At 39.6% G+C, this 15,596-nt stretch overlaps 1 protein-coding gene across 7 annotated transcripts in view; it reads right to left on the bottom strand.

The window, feature by feature from the left end:
* PHKA1 (phosphorylase kinase regulatory subunit alpha 1) overlaps positions 1-5,143 on the bottom strand; it is a 141,817-nt gene extending 136,674 nt beyond the window's left edge. For all 7 annotated transcript variants that reach the window (XM_032399136.1, XM_032399137.1, XM_032399138.1 and 4 more), the window contains exons 1-2: positions 4,670-5,143; positions 3,295-3,453 (exon numbers count right to left, since the gene is read on the bottom strand). In XM_032399136.1, the coding sequence (XP_032255027.1) occupies positions 3,295-3,453; positions 4,670-4,747 (237 nt within the window). In that variant the 5' untranslated portion in view covers positions 4,748-5,143. The remainder of the gene's footprint in view (positions 1-3,294; positions 3,454-4,669) is intronic.
* Positions 5,144-15,596: the final 10,453 nt, after the last annotated feature.

Raw genomic sequence — 15,596 nt, 5'->3', positions numbered from 1 at the left:
CTTTGGCCTGCATGTATCAAAAGGCAAAAGGGGCAAGTCAAAAATCACCCTAAGGGCAGCACTTTTCAAACACTGTTTTATAGAACACTAGTTAGTCCAGGAAATTCTGGAAAGGTTGTAAAACCCACCCTCATCTTAGATTCGAAATGCACATTAGTACATCAAAGACTCTGAGAAATAATGGAGTAAAGAAACACACTGTTTAACATATCCCCAAACTTATTTGACCTAATGTTCCGTGGAATACACTATGGGAAATTCTCTAAATAATGTTGCCCAGGTGAATGAGGTAGAACGGGGACACCAATAAGAGAATAAAGGATGTATGCTGAGTTGCTGTTTTCGGGAGTCGCTTTTATTGTTTTATTGTTTTTAGTAGGGAACATGGGGTTTCAGACATTCTGAGCTTGAGAAGCCAGGTGCAGCTGAGCAGAAGACAATGAAAATCAGGGTTTGAAACAAGTGAGATCAGATTTAAAGATGCAGTTTGGGAAGTCATCCTTAGAAAGGGAATAGTTAACTCCTGAGAAAAGATAAGAGACTACACAAAGAGAACAAAACTGAGGAGGAAGCAGAACTGAAGGCATCCAAAGAGCTATGTCTATTTGTATGCCTATTTATTTTTATGGGTGTATTTCTATATCTATGTGACCAAGAGCAAAGGGCATTTATAAAAACATATATGTGCACAGTTATATTCTCAATCTAAGATAGAAATAGTCACCTAAACCCTTGTCTCCTAATTCTCTTTAGTTCTCTGATATTGTTTCTTAGAGAGGAACCAAGGTGAGAGTTGGAAGGAAGGGTGAAAATGATTAACAGTCAGTGGTTTGGGAAAATCCACACAGTAGTGGAGAGTTGAGAATAGGTGGGAATTTAATCTATGGATTTCCTGGATTTAATCTATACTCACTTATTGGCCACAAATCAGTGGTTATTATCCCTAGCTGCACTTTAGAATCAGTATTTTTTAAAAATATTAATGTCCCAGGGCTTCACTTCCAGAGATTTATCTAAATTGTTCTAGGGTGGGGTCCAGTAAGGGTAGTTCTTAAAAGCTTCTCAAATGATTCCACTGTACAGCCAGAGTTTGGAACCACTCATGTAGATTACGGACAAATCTAGCTAACCACGTGTTTTGTAAATAAATCTCTGGCTGCTTTTGTGCAATAACTGAAGAGCTGAGTATTTGGGCAGAGATCACACATGACCCACAATGGCAAAAATATTTCCTCCCTGGCCCTTTACAGAGATGGTTTTCTGATCCCTGGTCTGAATTAACTGAGTCAGGTTTGAGAAAAAAAGTTAATGAGACCTAATAATAAAATCTGTTTTAATTCATAATGAAAGGCCATACAAATTTTAGGATTCCCAGAGAAATGTTTCTTTTTTGAAGATGCTTCCTATTGCCGTAATGTTTTTGAGATATTTCGAAGTTATTATTGAGGTAGTATGAAAAATATTTTTGGGCTATGTTAAAAACTATTTAATGAAACATTAAAATTTTAAAGTAAACAATTCCCACCATTTGCATTGACATGGATGACACGGATGGAACTGGAGGGGATTATGCTAAGTGAAGTAAGTCAAGCAGAGAAAGACAATTATCATATGGTTTCACTCATATGTGGAACATAAGCAATAGCACGGAGGACCATAGGGGAAGGGAAGGAAAACTGAAGGGAGAGAAATCATAGAGGGAGATGAGCCATGAGAGACTCTGGACTCCAGGAACCAAACTGAGGGTTACAGAAGGGGGGGGTAGGGAATGGGGTACCCGGGTGATGGGCATTAAGGAGGGCACGTGTTGTGATGAGCACTGGGTGTTATGTGCAACTAATGAATCACTGAACACTACATCAAAAACTAATGATGTACTATATGTTGGTTAATTGAACATAATAAAAAAATAAACATTTCAGTCTTTCCTTAATTTCCCCCCCTTCCTCTGTTAAATTATTTCTTCCTGGACCATAGAAGGAAAAATGTCAGCAAGGAGACAACAGATTTCTTCTAATAGTATTGAAAAAAAAAATCGGTCAAATGGTACTAGGTATGGAATCTTGGGTACTGTTCCACTGATATTAATCTCTAGCAAAACAAACAAAATACTGAGGTCAAAATAGCAAAACATTACAGTAGGATGTAGAATTTCAGGGGTGAGAGGAGGAGTAGGGTTACAGGATTTTTAAAATACTCCTCTATATTTTCCAAATTCTTACAATAGTTATGTATTATTTTTATAAGTCATAAAAATATTGATCTATACTTCCTGGGCTAGAGCAAAAACTCCAACAGTTTTTTTTTTTTTTTCTGATGGGCCTAAGTCCCTCTCAATAATGGCTTGAAGGAATAATGAATACCTGCTGTGCAGAGGACAATATAGTGAAACTTCCCTATCGCCAGGGACTGCAACCCCACAATATGCTGATGCCCTCTAAAAATAACCAAACCTTAATATTCTGATTTATAGATGAAGACCAGAGCTCAGATTGCCTAAGTCAGAGGGATACCACTTGAGCAAACGGCTGGTGTAGAATCTTCTCCACTAATGGAAAAGAGTTCACATGTACCTTACAACGGACAGCAGAGTATCACATTAAGAGACCCTATGAAACTCAGAATATCACTTTCTGGGTCACTCAAGAGAACGCAGCACCCTCTGTCTGAACAGTTCTATAAAGGATGCTACTTTCTATAAAGGTGAAGGGCCTTAAAAGTTGGCTTAAAGGCATCTGCTGACTCTGACCTTATTTTGCTGAGGGAGGGGGACAGGCTCTGAAACAGAGGTCATAGGTATAAAATTCAACAACTAAATTCTTTACTTGTGTCTAGTTGTGAAGGTCTGCGAATTTGTATCAGTTACCCTCATACAAATACCACCTATAATTTTTTTTAAAAATGAAGTAAAATGATAGATACCTGCCCCCAAACATTCTTCTCAATGAGAATAAATATCCTCGAGGCTGCAAAATACTTTTACTTAGGAAGAGGATTATAAATTTCAGCAAAGATCCCAGGATAGGCTTTTCCACTATAACAGAACAGACTGTGCCCTCTTCCCCTGAATCAGCAAGTTTCAAGTTTCCACTACATCAAAAAAAAATTTAGTACAATACAGGAAAGCTTTTTGGAATGTAATTTCAACAAAGTGAAGAGGGAGGGAGAAAGGCAAAATACAGTTCTTTTAGCTCCTTAGAGCTACATTTCCTTTAATTCCTGCTCCCCAACCCGCCCTCCCACCCTCACTACCACACACAGCTCCAGATCTCCTTGTGTATTTATTCTGAGTACCTGCTCCAGTTCATAGGCCTTTGCCTTATCCTCATCCCGGTCTGCATTCTTCCGGTAGGCCAGGCCCAAACCCCACACAGCCAAGATACTGTACACATTATCTCGGACCCAGGCATCCTTCTGATCATAGCTGGCTGGAAGCAAGCCAGTCACTGGATTCTGCAAGACCAAGAAAAACAGGACAGGCAGGTAACCATAAGCTGTTCATATGAGGAGACCAAACTTATCAAAGGGGTCACTTAGGGACTTTGGTCTTTCTTCTACTCCACTACTCCCGAGTTTTAGAACCTCCTCTTCCTACCAAGTGCAAGCAACTGCTATCTTGAATAAGGGGAAAAAGCTAGCTGAAGCTTTACGAGTCTGAAATGTGAGTAGTTAAAAGAAAGGCAGTGTTTTAACTTCCCAGTTAGAAAGAATAAACTATCAAAACTGAAAAACTAGCATTAAAGGACTAGAAAAAAGTATATAATTAACAGTATATACAAGGTACCTCAAATCTTCACATTAGTCTAGCCTTAAAATGGCTAAATGTTCCCCTAGTTCTCTTCTTCGGCTGGAGCGCAAGAAAATGACGCCCAAGCCTGGGGCAGGGGAGGGGGTTGTCTATAAACAAGCTTCAACACGTCTTTCTTTCTTTCTTTTTTTTTTTTTTAAAAGATTTTATTTATTTATTTGACAGAAAGAGAGACAGTGAGAGAGGGAACACAAGCAGGGGGAGTGGGAGAGGGAGAAGCAGGCCTCCCGCCGAGCAGGGAGCCCGATGCGGGGCTCGATCCCAGGACCCTGGGATCATGACCTGAGCTGAAGGCAGACGCTTAACCAACTGAGCCACCCAGGCGCCCCTATTTTATTTTTTTTAAAGATTTTATTTATTTATTTGACAGAGAGAGACAGAGAGAGGGAACACAAGCAGGGGGGGTGCGAGAGGGAGAAGCAGGCTTCCCGCCGAGCAGGGAGCCCGATGCGGGGCTCCATGCTGGGCTCGATCCCAGGACCCCGGGATCATGACCTGAGCCGAAGGCAGACGCTTAACGACTGAGCCACCCAGGCGCCCCTTCAACACGTCTTTCAACTGTGCCCCCCTGGAACCCTGCTGTGGCTTGGGGGACGGCGGAGGGGGCGAAGGGCAGGGCTTAGAAGCCAAGGCTCAGGGCTCCCCGCTAACGGTGCTTGCCCCTAGTTCTGCTCTCGGCCCAAGCCCAACACCTATCTTTTCTTCAGGGTCCTCTAAGGCTTCCCCAGCTAGGGGGCGGGAGAACCTGGTACGTACACACACGTACACACACACACACGGTGGGGCGTTCATCCAGCCGTCTCCGTCTAGGCTATCACACTGCACACCCTCGGTGATTACAGGCGACACCCCTTCACCTACCTGATGGCACAGGATGGTCTGATGCACCAGCCGAGCGTAGCCATCCAGTCGGACCCCAGAGTTACTCCGGCTCCTCATCGCGCCACGTTTCCAATCCCCTCAGAGAAACGGCCTGCGTGCCACAGGGGCCCTCGGTCCTCCAAGTGAGGAGGCTCCAGGGCAGCTCCGCCCTCGCGGTGGGAAGCCCGAGTGCCAGGCCCCGGCTGAGCCCTCCCACCGCTCAGGCCTGGCGCCGGCCGTCTGCGCGCCGGCGGCCTCTGGAGCCCCAGCACACGCCAGCAAGTGCCCGAGACTCCCGCGGTCTAGCGCCCCGCCGCAGCTCCCCGCCCGGCGTCGCCCTCTGCCGCCCTTACTCCCGTCCGGCCTCCAAGAGAGGATCCTGCATCCCCCGCCGAACTCCCGGACGCGGCCGCCGGCAGCGGGTCACGGGCGCCAGCGCCGTCTCCACCTTGCGGGAGACGCGAGCGGGGGGCGGGGCGGGCGCGGCGGGTCCTGGCAGCTGCGCGCTGCGTCCTCGGGGTTCGCCTCGGCCCGCCCCGCCCGCGCGGGTCCCCAGCGCCCCCGCCCGCTCCGCGGCCGAGAATGTGTCACCGTAGGCAATATGCCTCCAGAGGTTTATTTTCGAAACACCTCCAATGACTAGTTAAGTTTTCCACGCTTGCTGTGCACGCAGGATGTTGAGGAGGCCGTTTCTTCCGCCGGCCTGGTTTTAGGAACCTAGGGAAACTTCAAACCTAAAAGGCGAGATGCGCGCTTGGCGGCCAGGGTCTAAAGAATTGGAATCTCCGGGGCTTTACTGTATTTCGTACTCTTGACTAAAAGCTCAGATTAAACTCCTCACTCTGACCCAAACCGAACAAGAAAGAACTCCCTAAGGTACTTTCTTCCTTAGAAACTGGGGAAGAGCCAGGCACGGGAAGGAGGGGGCAGTGGTGCGCTTTGAGGAAACTAGTTCCCCGGGTGGGGGCCTGGGCTGCGAGGCCAGCAGGGCCTCAGGACGGCCTTGGCTGGAGAGGAGTTGGAGGAGGTTGTGTAACTGCTTTGGAAGGCTTCCTCGTGCGCACGTCGGTCACAAGGCTGAGGCAACGAAGACTCAGCTGAAAGTAAAGGGGCCAAAGGGAGGATAGAAAAGAAGCCTGTAGGTAACACTGATCATTGGCCACAGGGTACTCTCGGCCCGCACCCCGCTCGGTGTCCTGGCGCCAGGGCCATTGCTCCCTGCGTTTGCGGCCCTCAACCCCCACGCTCGATCTCCGCTGGTGCCAAGCCTGCACGCCTTTCAAAGCTCGCTTTAAGTACCAGCTGCTCTCTGAATCTCAGAGTAAGAGAATTAGACTGACTTTTCAACTCCAACTCCGAGAATCTGTGGTTCTAAGCCGTCTCCAGCCACCTCGCCCAGGCTACGGTGATTTTGTATTTTCATTTACCTTTTTATTTCTCTAAATTTAGTCTCTTCTCACAAGCTCCCTCCCTTCCAACACCCCGCGCACCCCTGCCCAAATTAGCATCAAGCCTGGCACCAAGGAGGTGACTAGCAAATATTCCCTAATGTTGGTGATGAGGAATGAGGAAATGCTCAAGAACTCAGATCTGGAACTTTCAGTTTCAACAGCCAGTCAGTGATACAATTAGACACGGTGATACACTTAGAATTCTCAAGCAAATAGTTCCCATTGCAGTCGCTTGCTATGCAAATGCCAGGATTGGCAAATAAGCCATTTCAAGGCCCAAGGGCACAGGGGAAGAAAAAGTCTTTCCAGGGAAAACTACTTCATTTTGGACGAAAGAGTGCTTGACCTTCCCTGCTCTGGCCCTAACTCCCTGACATCTTCCCCTCAGCTTGTAGCCTCCGAAGCCTTGTCTCTATCCTTGTCCCCTTCAGGCTACTGCCCTCTCTTTTTTTCACCTTACCATCATTTAAAAATGTTCTAAAAATATTAAAATAATAAATGCTCAGTAAAGAAAACTTGAGAAGTATAGAAAAGTAAAGCAAATCACCCATAATTCCTTCACACACACAACCACCTGTTAATATTTTAGTGTAACTTTTCTAGTCTTTTTATTTCTTCTGCACAGACCTCCCTCCCCCCCCCCCCCCCCCCCCCCCCCGCGCCCCGAGTTATTTAGAAGTATGACTAGATTAGGAATATCCAAGGTAGGGTGACACCAAGAAAGGTAACTGGCTGGCTAACAGGAGGCCTGGCTGGAATGGCGTTAGCTTGGTGCTTTCAACCTCAGTCCAGGCTGGGTATATAGTCCTTCAGCCTTAGAAACTTGATCTCCTCAGTGCCCCAGAACTGGTCAGCGTCAGGAGGCTGACTCATGCTGATTACCTTATGAGATTGATGGATGAGAACCAGAGAGCTGGTTGATAATGAGAAATAGAACTGTGACGGTTTATGTTGGCCTCATCACCACGGGTCCCTCCCTTAAATACTGCATAAGCCTTACTCCTTACCAAGTGCTATTTTGTTTTATACAATAACTGTATGAAGTAAATACTATTATTAACCCTATCGTAGGGATGGAGAAACTAGGGCAGGGGAGGATTAAGTAACTAACACGTCTGCTCTATGTTGGCTTCACCAACTCTCCCTTTTCTGTGCTTCCATGGCTCACTGACACATTTGTTAAATATGTCAAAACTATCAATCAGGTTATAGCCAAGACTTGCCAGTCTGAAAGCCATTATGTTTCTTGAAGGTGATTTTTCTATTTGATTCAAAGTATATTAATTTTATAGTTTAACTCTAAAATAAAATTTTATTTCCAACTTCCTCGGAATATTTTATTGTCGATCCTTTATATTTCCTGGAAGCTTTCATTATACTAATCTTCAAAAATCCAAAATTTTTAAAACTTCACATTTGATAAATATTTCCATGGTTTACATTTTATGTTAATATCTGCACTAATCTTCCCTCTAGTACATGTCCTCCAGTTTGCTTAGCTATTCTCTTATTATTAAGTAAAAATAAATCTTTTATTATCAAATTTCTTGAAAGAAAAGGTTCATACACTATCTCCTTTCCATCATTTCCCGTTCACTCTCTTTCAATTTTTTGAAAAAATTATAGAAGCACTATATAAGCACATTCTTCATGAAAAAAGTTAAAACATTACAGATAAGGTTGAAGTTCCCTATGTCTATCACCCACAATCAGAGGCTCCTCTATCTCCCTTCCCAAAGGTAACCTCTGTTATAAGATTGGTTTGTATCCTTCCAGACTTTTTTCCGATGGATTAACATATATATGTCGAAATGCATATAAAATATCATTGTTTTCTGTGTATTCTTTTAATATAAACAATATTATACCCTACTTCCTGTTGTGCAGATTGCCCTATTCATCCAAAATTATGTCATGGAGATCTTGTCATGTTATCATACACCATGGTTTATGTAGGCATTCCTCTATTTTTTTTTTTTTTATTTTGCAGGTGGTAAGGGGGCCATCTTTTAATAAATACTTTGTTAAATATTTTATTTTTCACCATAGCAGAAAGCAACATAACTGGACCACATTAGCCCAGTCTCACCAAAAAGAAATAAAATAACTCCAAACCCAAAAATCAACCAACACTTTCACTAAAAGACATTATCAAGGATGCGTTAGGATATGAGGAAAATCTCTGCAGCTTTTGCAAAAGTTCTGTAGAGGACATATTTCCTGGATAGGTAAAAACCATGCAAGAAATGCTTTTCAGAATTTAGGAAGAGAAAAAGAAAATAGTTGTCAACTCTAATTAACTTGGAATAGTCCCTCTTTTAATCAGTGCTTCTACCAGGAAGTTCAGAGCTAAATTTAATATAAATTACTGAGAATTAAAGCATATGTATTTTTCCCCTGAGAACCCCTCCCTCACATACACTCATATGAGTTTGAGCTATTTTTAATTGTCTTATTATACATGAATTTTAAAAAGCTATCTTAAAATCATTTGGGAAGTAGGCAGGGTATAAATTTTAAATAAACACACCTGAGAAATATGAAGTAAACAAATTCATGTAGGAATAATTTCAACATGAAGAAATGACAGGAAGCTAGAGATTTGCAGTGGCAGATTTTTTTCAAAATGTAATTATTTCAGGCACAGTTGGTAAGTACACCTGTCATATATGCTTCCAGAAATGTAGCTCAAAATGATAACATACTGAAAGAAAAACAAATCTTGGGAATACAAAATTCATTTATTATAACCAGTTTTGCTTACACTGTCTCAGAATAGCCATCTGGACTAAAATGTGTGGGTAACAGAACAACTTACTACAATACAAAAAGTTCATATATATTTAGACCTTGGAACTTTCTACGGGATTGAAAACTTTTCAAAAGCATTTTTGCTACAGAAATAAGCATTCCTCTATTGATGAGCATTTACATAGTTTGTTTCCGGGTTTGAACTCTTGAGAACAGTACTTCAGGGAATATGCGTATATGTCTTCTTGTAAATGCATATGGATGTTTTGGAAATAGGCATTTAAAAATTTTTGATATAGCCAAAAAGCCATTTAAATTATCTGCACCAACCAGTAGTGAATGAGTCTCCACTTCCCCAATTCTTACCAAAACTTGATATGATTAGACTTTAATTTTGAGCAATCTAGTGGGTACAAAATGGTATCTTACCTTAAGTTTCATTTACCTAACTACTAATGTCACTAAGCATCTTTTTATGTTCAATTTAATTTATATTTTATTATATTATGTTTAGTTAGTTTATGTCTTCTTTATATACTTAGTCATTTCTCTATTGGGCTGTTTTTCTTATTGGTTTATAGGTATTTAAAAAAATATATGTATTCTGCATTTTAGCTTTTGTTAAAAAAAGAAATCTAAAAGAGATATTGTACTTGTTTTACCATAAGCAGTTTATCTATTTGCATTTTTATGGTGTTTTCATGTAGTTTTTATTTTTAATGAAGTCAAATTTATGAGTCTTCGTCTTATTTTAGAAGGCTTTTATAGGAGGTTCAATGGTGACTCCCCAAAAGATATGTCCACCCAGAACTTGTGAATGTGACCTTATTTGGAAAAGGGGCTTTTGCAGATGTAATTAAGGTTCTGGAGATTAGATCATGCCGGATTTCCTACTAGCTCCTAAATCCAATGACAAGTGTCCTCATGAGAAAAGGAAAAGATACATAGGGAGGAGAAGGCAATGTGAAGACAGAGCCAGAGATGGAAGTGATGCGTTTACAAGCCAAGGAATGCCAAGGATTGCCAGCAACTACAAGAAGCTAGGGGAGAAACATGGAGCAGATTCTCCCTCAGAGCCTCTGGGAGGAACCAACCATACTGACACCTTGATATTGGACTTCTGGCTTCCAGAATGTGAGAGAATAAATTTCTGTTGTTTTAAACCACCCAGTTTGTGGTAATTTGTTATGGCAACCCTAAAAATCTAATAAAGCCTTTCTGTCCCTAAGATCATTAACACATTATCGAGTTTTCTAATACTTTTATTGTTTTGCTTTTTATCTATAACTCTTTTAATGCCTCTATAATTTATTTTTTACAAGTGGGTTTAGATAGAAATTTAACTTAATAGTTTCCTAAATGGTTAGCCAATTGCACTAACACCACTTAATGAGTTATCCTTTTCCTATTGATTTGAAATGCTACTTTGATTATACCCATGGGTCTGTTTCTGGATCACTAGTCTATTTCATTAATCTATTTTTCCATTCCTTCATTAATATTGCAGTGCCTTCACCATCATCAAGCTTTAATCTTTCATATGAACTTTAGAATTATTTGATCAGGTTCTAAGGAAAAGCCTGATTTTTATTGTAATTGCACTAAATTTATAGATTTGTTTGGGGAGAATGGACATATTGATAATATTTAGCTTTCCTGTCTACAAACAATGTATATTTATTCAGGACTTCTTTTATTTCTTTTAGTAAACTTTGTAGTTTTCTCCATGAAGACCTTGCACTTTTTTGGTAAATTTTATGTATCTTGGTACTTTGTAGTTTCTGTTGCTATTAAGATTTTTTCCCGTATATTACATTTTAATTAGTTATTATGTATAGGAAAATAGTTTTTGTATGTTTATCTTATATCCACTTCCTGTGTTAACTCACTAGATGTCTGAAGGTGATGTTTTTGGATTTTCTAGATCAACAGGCATATCGTTTGCAAATAGTAACAGTTATGTCTTTACCTTTCAAATCTTTAGAAAACTTACAGTGGGGATACTGGCTATCCTTTCCTGTTCCTGACTTTAATGGACTGGTTCTAATGTTTCTAATGTTTCATATTAAATATGTCTTCACTGGGTTTCCAGAAGATACCATTTATTACATTAAAATAATTTCTTTCTCTCCTTGACTTCCTAAATCTTTATTATTAATATTATTATGAATGAATGTTGAATTTTATTGAATGATATTCCTGCATGTATTGAAAAGAATCATTTGTTTGGTCCTTTATTTGGCTAATGTGTGAATTATATCAATAGGCTTCCTTATGGTGAACCATATTTTTTTTTGCTGAGAGAAAGCACACTTGGTCATGATGGACCCTCCCTTTAATATGCACTAGATTCAATTTACTAATATATTATTTAGGATTTTTGCATCTTTGTTTTTATATTATATTGGCCTATAATATTATTTTTTATGGAGTCCTTGTATGGTTTTAGTATCAAGGTTATGCTTACTTGTGAAATGAGTTTGGTACTTTCCCCTCTTTTCTATTCTCTAAGGTTGTTTATATGAAATGAAAATTATGTGTTCCTTGAAGTTATGGTAGAACCTCATTTGGTAGGACTCTTTCACCTGGGGTCTTTTGGGAATAGGTAGATTTGTGAAAACAATTTCAATTGCATTATCCAGATTTTTAATTCTTCTTGGGTCACTGTTGATAATTAATGTTTCCATAGAAAACGCCAATTTAATCCAGGTCAGGGTTTCTCAATATTGGCACTGTCGACATTTGGGACTTGATGATTCTTTGTTGTGGAGGCTGTCCTGCACACTGGAGGATGTTTAGCAGCATTCCTGGTCTCTACCAGCTAGATGTCAGTGGTACCATCCTCCCCACCCCTAGATGTAACAACCAGTCTCCAGATCTTGCCAAATATACTTTGGGGGTCAAAATTTATTTATATAAAGTTGTGCAAAACTGCTTATAACTTTTAAGTCTCCTTTGAATCTGGATTATGTCATCCTTTGTACTCCTGACGTACTTTCTCTGTGTCTTCTCCCTTTTTTATAGGATGGACCTGTCCAAAAGTTTGTCTATTTTATTTAGTCTTTCCCCAAGCCAGCTCTTAGCTTTATTTATTGAGTATATCTTTATTTCTGTATTACTTTGTGACTTAATAAATGGACACATTTTAAAAATATCTTATTACAAGGACAGAATGTACAATACAATGAATTCCACCATGTAGGTTCAACAATTATCAACTAATAATCTTGTTTATGTCATTTATACTCCTGCCTTCTTTTCCCCCATATTGTTCTGAAGCAAATCTCAGGCATCATATCCATTCGTCCATAAATAGTATGTATCTATAAAAGATAAGGAAGTTTTATTAAATATAATTACATACCATTACACCTAAAATACAAGTCCTTTCTATCATCAAATATTCTTTCTTTGTTCAAACTTCCCAATTATTTCATAAATGCTTGTGTGTGTGTGTGTGTGTGTGTGAGAGAGAGAGAGAGAGAGAGAAAGACAGAGAGACAGAGAGACAGAGCAAGAAAGAATGAATCAGGATCCAAATAAGGTCCATGCATTGCATTTGATTTATATGGCTCATGAATTTTTTTGTCTCTTTTAAGCCATAGGTTTCTCCTCTTATCTCTTCTTTCTTCCTTGCAGTTTATTGAGGAAATCTGCTTGTTTGTCCGGTAGGATTACCCCAGTTGGACTTTGCTGATTTCATTGCCATGGTATTGTTTAACATATTATATTCTCTGTCTTCTGTATTTCCTACAAATTGGTGCTTCACTTCAGAGGCTTAATCAGCTTCACGTTCAATTTTCTTGGCTAGACAGCTCATGGGGAGGTCTCTCATCAGGAGTCACATAATGTCTGGGTGTCCCTCAATGGCTAGATCCATTAATTCATTTAAAGTTGCAAAATAGTGATATGCCATCATTCCATATTCATTTATTTGCTGAAATTATTTTTTAAAGTTTTCTGTAGAAGTGTATGGGAAGAGCACTATGTTTATTTTTTTATATTAGTTTTTATTTAAATTCCAGTTACTTAACATATAGAGTAATATTAGTTTCAGGTGTGTCCAATTTAGTGATTCAACATTTATATACAACACCCAGTGCTCATAACGAAAAGTGCACTCCTTAATCCCCATCACCTATTTAACCCATGCCCGCATGCATCTCCACACTAGAAACCATCAGTTTGTTCTCTGTAGTTAAGAGTCTCTTTATTGGTTTACCTCCTCTTTGTTTCCCCTGTGATCATTTGTTTTGTTTCTTAACTTCCACATATGAGTGAAATCATAGGATATTTGTCTTTCTCTGACTTACGTCGCTTAGCATAATACTCTCTAGCACTATCCACGTCATTGCAAATGGCAAGATTTCATTCTTTTTTATGGCTGAGTAATACTCCATTGTTTATGTATACATCACTTGTTTATCCATTTATCAGTCAATGGACATTTGGCCTTGCTCCATAATTTGGCTATTGTGGATAATACTGCTATAAACATTGGGGTGCATGTATCCCTTCAAATCACTATTTTTGTAACCTCTGGGTAAATGCTTAGTAGTGAAATTGCTGGATCATAGGGAAGTTCTATTTTTAGCTTTTTGAGGAAACTTCATACTGTTTTCCAGAGTAGCTGCACCAGTTTGCATTCCCACTAATAGTGGAAGAGGATTCCCCTTTCTCCACATCCTTGCCAACACTTGTTTTTTCCTGTGTTGTTGATTTTAGCCATTCTGACAGGTGTGAGGTGACATCTCATTGTAGTTTTGATTTGTATTTCCCCGATAATGAGTGATGTTGAGCATCTTTTCATGTGTCTGTTAGCCATCTGGATATCTTCTTTGGGAAAATGTCTATTTATGTCTTCTGCCTGTTTTTTAACTGGATTATTTGGTTTTTGGGTGTTGAGTTTGATAAGTTTTTTATATACTTTGCATACTAACCCTTTATCAGAGTTGTCATTTGCAAATATCTTCTCCCATTTCGTAGGTTGACTTTTAGTTTTGTTGATTGTGCAGAAGCTTTTTATTTTGAAGTCTCAATAGTTTACTTTGCTTTTGTTCCCTTGCCTCAGGAGACATATCTAGTAAGAAGTTGCTATGGCCGATGTCAAAGAGGTTAGTGCCTGCATTTTCCTCTAGGATTTTGATGGTTTCCTGTCTCACATTTAGGTCTTTTATCCATTTTGAATTTATTTTTGTGTATGGTGTAAGAAAGTGCTCCAGTTTCATTCTTTTATTGTTGCTGTCCAGTTTTCTCAACACCCTTTATTGAAGAGACTATCTTCTTTCCATTGGTTATTCTTTCCTCCTTTGTTGAAGATTAATCGACCATATAGTTGTGGGTTCATTTCTGGGTTTTCTATTCTGTTCCATTGATCTATGTGTCTATTTTTGTGCCAGTACCATACTGTCTTGATCACTACTGCTTTGTAATATAACTTGACGTCTAGAATTGTGATGAATCCAGTTTTGCTTTTCTTTTTCAAGGTTGCTTTGGCTATTTGGGGTTTTTGTTGTACCATACAAATATTAGGATTGTTTTTTCTAGCTCTGTGAAAAATGCTGTTGATATTTTGATAGGGATTGCATTAAATATGTAGATTGCTTTGGGTAATATAACCATTTAACAATATTTGTTCTTCCAATTCATGAGCATGGAATGTCTTTCCATTTGTTTGTGGCATCTTCAATTTCTTTCATCAGCATTTTATAGTTTTCAGAGTACGGATCCTTTACCTCTTTGGTTAGGCTTATTCCTGGGTATCTTATGGTTTTTGATGCAGTTGTAAATGGCATCGATTTCTTGATTTCTCTTTCTGCTGCTTCATTATTGGTGTATAGAAATGCAGCAGAGTTCTGTACATTGATTTTGTATCCTGTGACTTGCCTGAATTTTTTATTAGTTCTAGCAATTTTGTGGTGGAGTCTTTCGGGTTTTCTGTATATAGTATCATGTCATCTGCAAGTAGTGCAAGTTTGACTTCTTCCTTGCCGATTTGGATGCTTTTTATTTCAGTTTGCGGTCTGATTGTTGTGGCTAGGACTTCCAAGACTATGTTAAATAAGAGTGGTGAGATTGGACATCCCTGTTTGTTCCTGACCCTAGAGGAAAAGTTCTCAGTTTTCCCCATTGAGGATGATATTAGCTCTGGGTTTTTTGTATATGGCCTTTTTGATGATGTATGTTCCCTCTCACCCTACTTTGTTGAGGGCTTTTATCATGAATGGATGTTGTACTTTGTCAAATGCTTTTTCTGCATCTATTGAAAGGATCATATGGTCCTTATCCTTTCTTTTATTGATGTGGTGTATCATGTTGATTTGTGAATTCTGAACCACACTTGCTACCGAGGAACAAATCCCACTTGATTGTGGTGAATGCTTCTATTAATGTACTGTTGCATTCGGTTTGCTAGTATTTTATTGAGAATTTTTGCATCCATGTTGATCAGGGATATTGGCATGTAGTTTCCTTTTTTAGTGGAGTCTTTATCTGGTTCTGGTATGAGGTAATGCTGGCTTCATAGAATGAATTTGGAAGTTTTCCTTCTTTTTCAATTTTTTGGAATACTATGTGAAGAACTTTAAATATTTGTAGAATTTGCCTGTGATGCCATCTGGCCCTGGACTTTTGTGTGTTGGCAGTTTTCTGATTACTGATTCAATTTCTTTGCTGGTTATCTGTCTATTCAAGTTTTCTATTTCTTCCTGTTTCAGTTTTGGTAG

This window comes from Phoca vitulina, unplaced genomic scaffold, assembly GCF_004348235.1.
Source record: "Phoca vitulina isolate PV1807 unplaced genomic scaffold, GSC_HSeal_1.0 scaffold131, whole genome shotgun sequence".
NCBI classification, from domain to species: domain Eukaryota; kingdom Metazoa; phylum Chordata; class Mammalia; order Carnivora; family Phocidae; genus Phoca; species Phoca vitulina.
The sequence above is the reverse complement of the archived record's forward strand: the minus strand, read 5'-3'. Positions and strand labels throughout refer to the sequence as shown.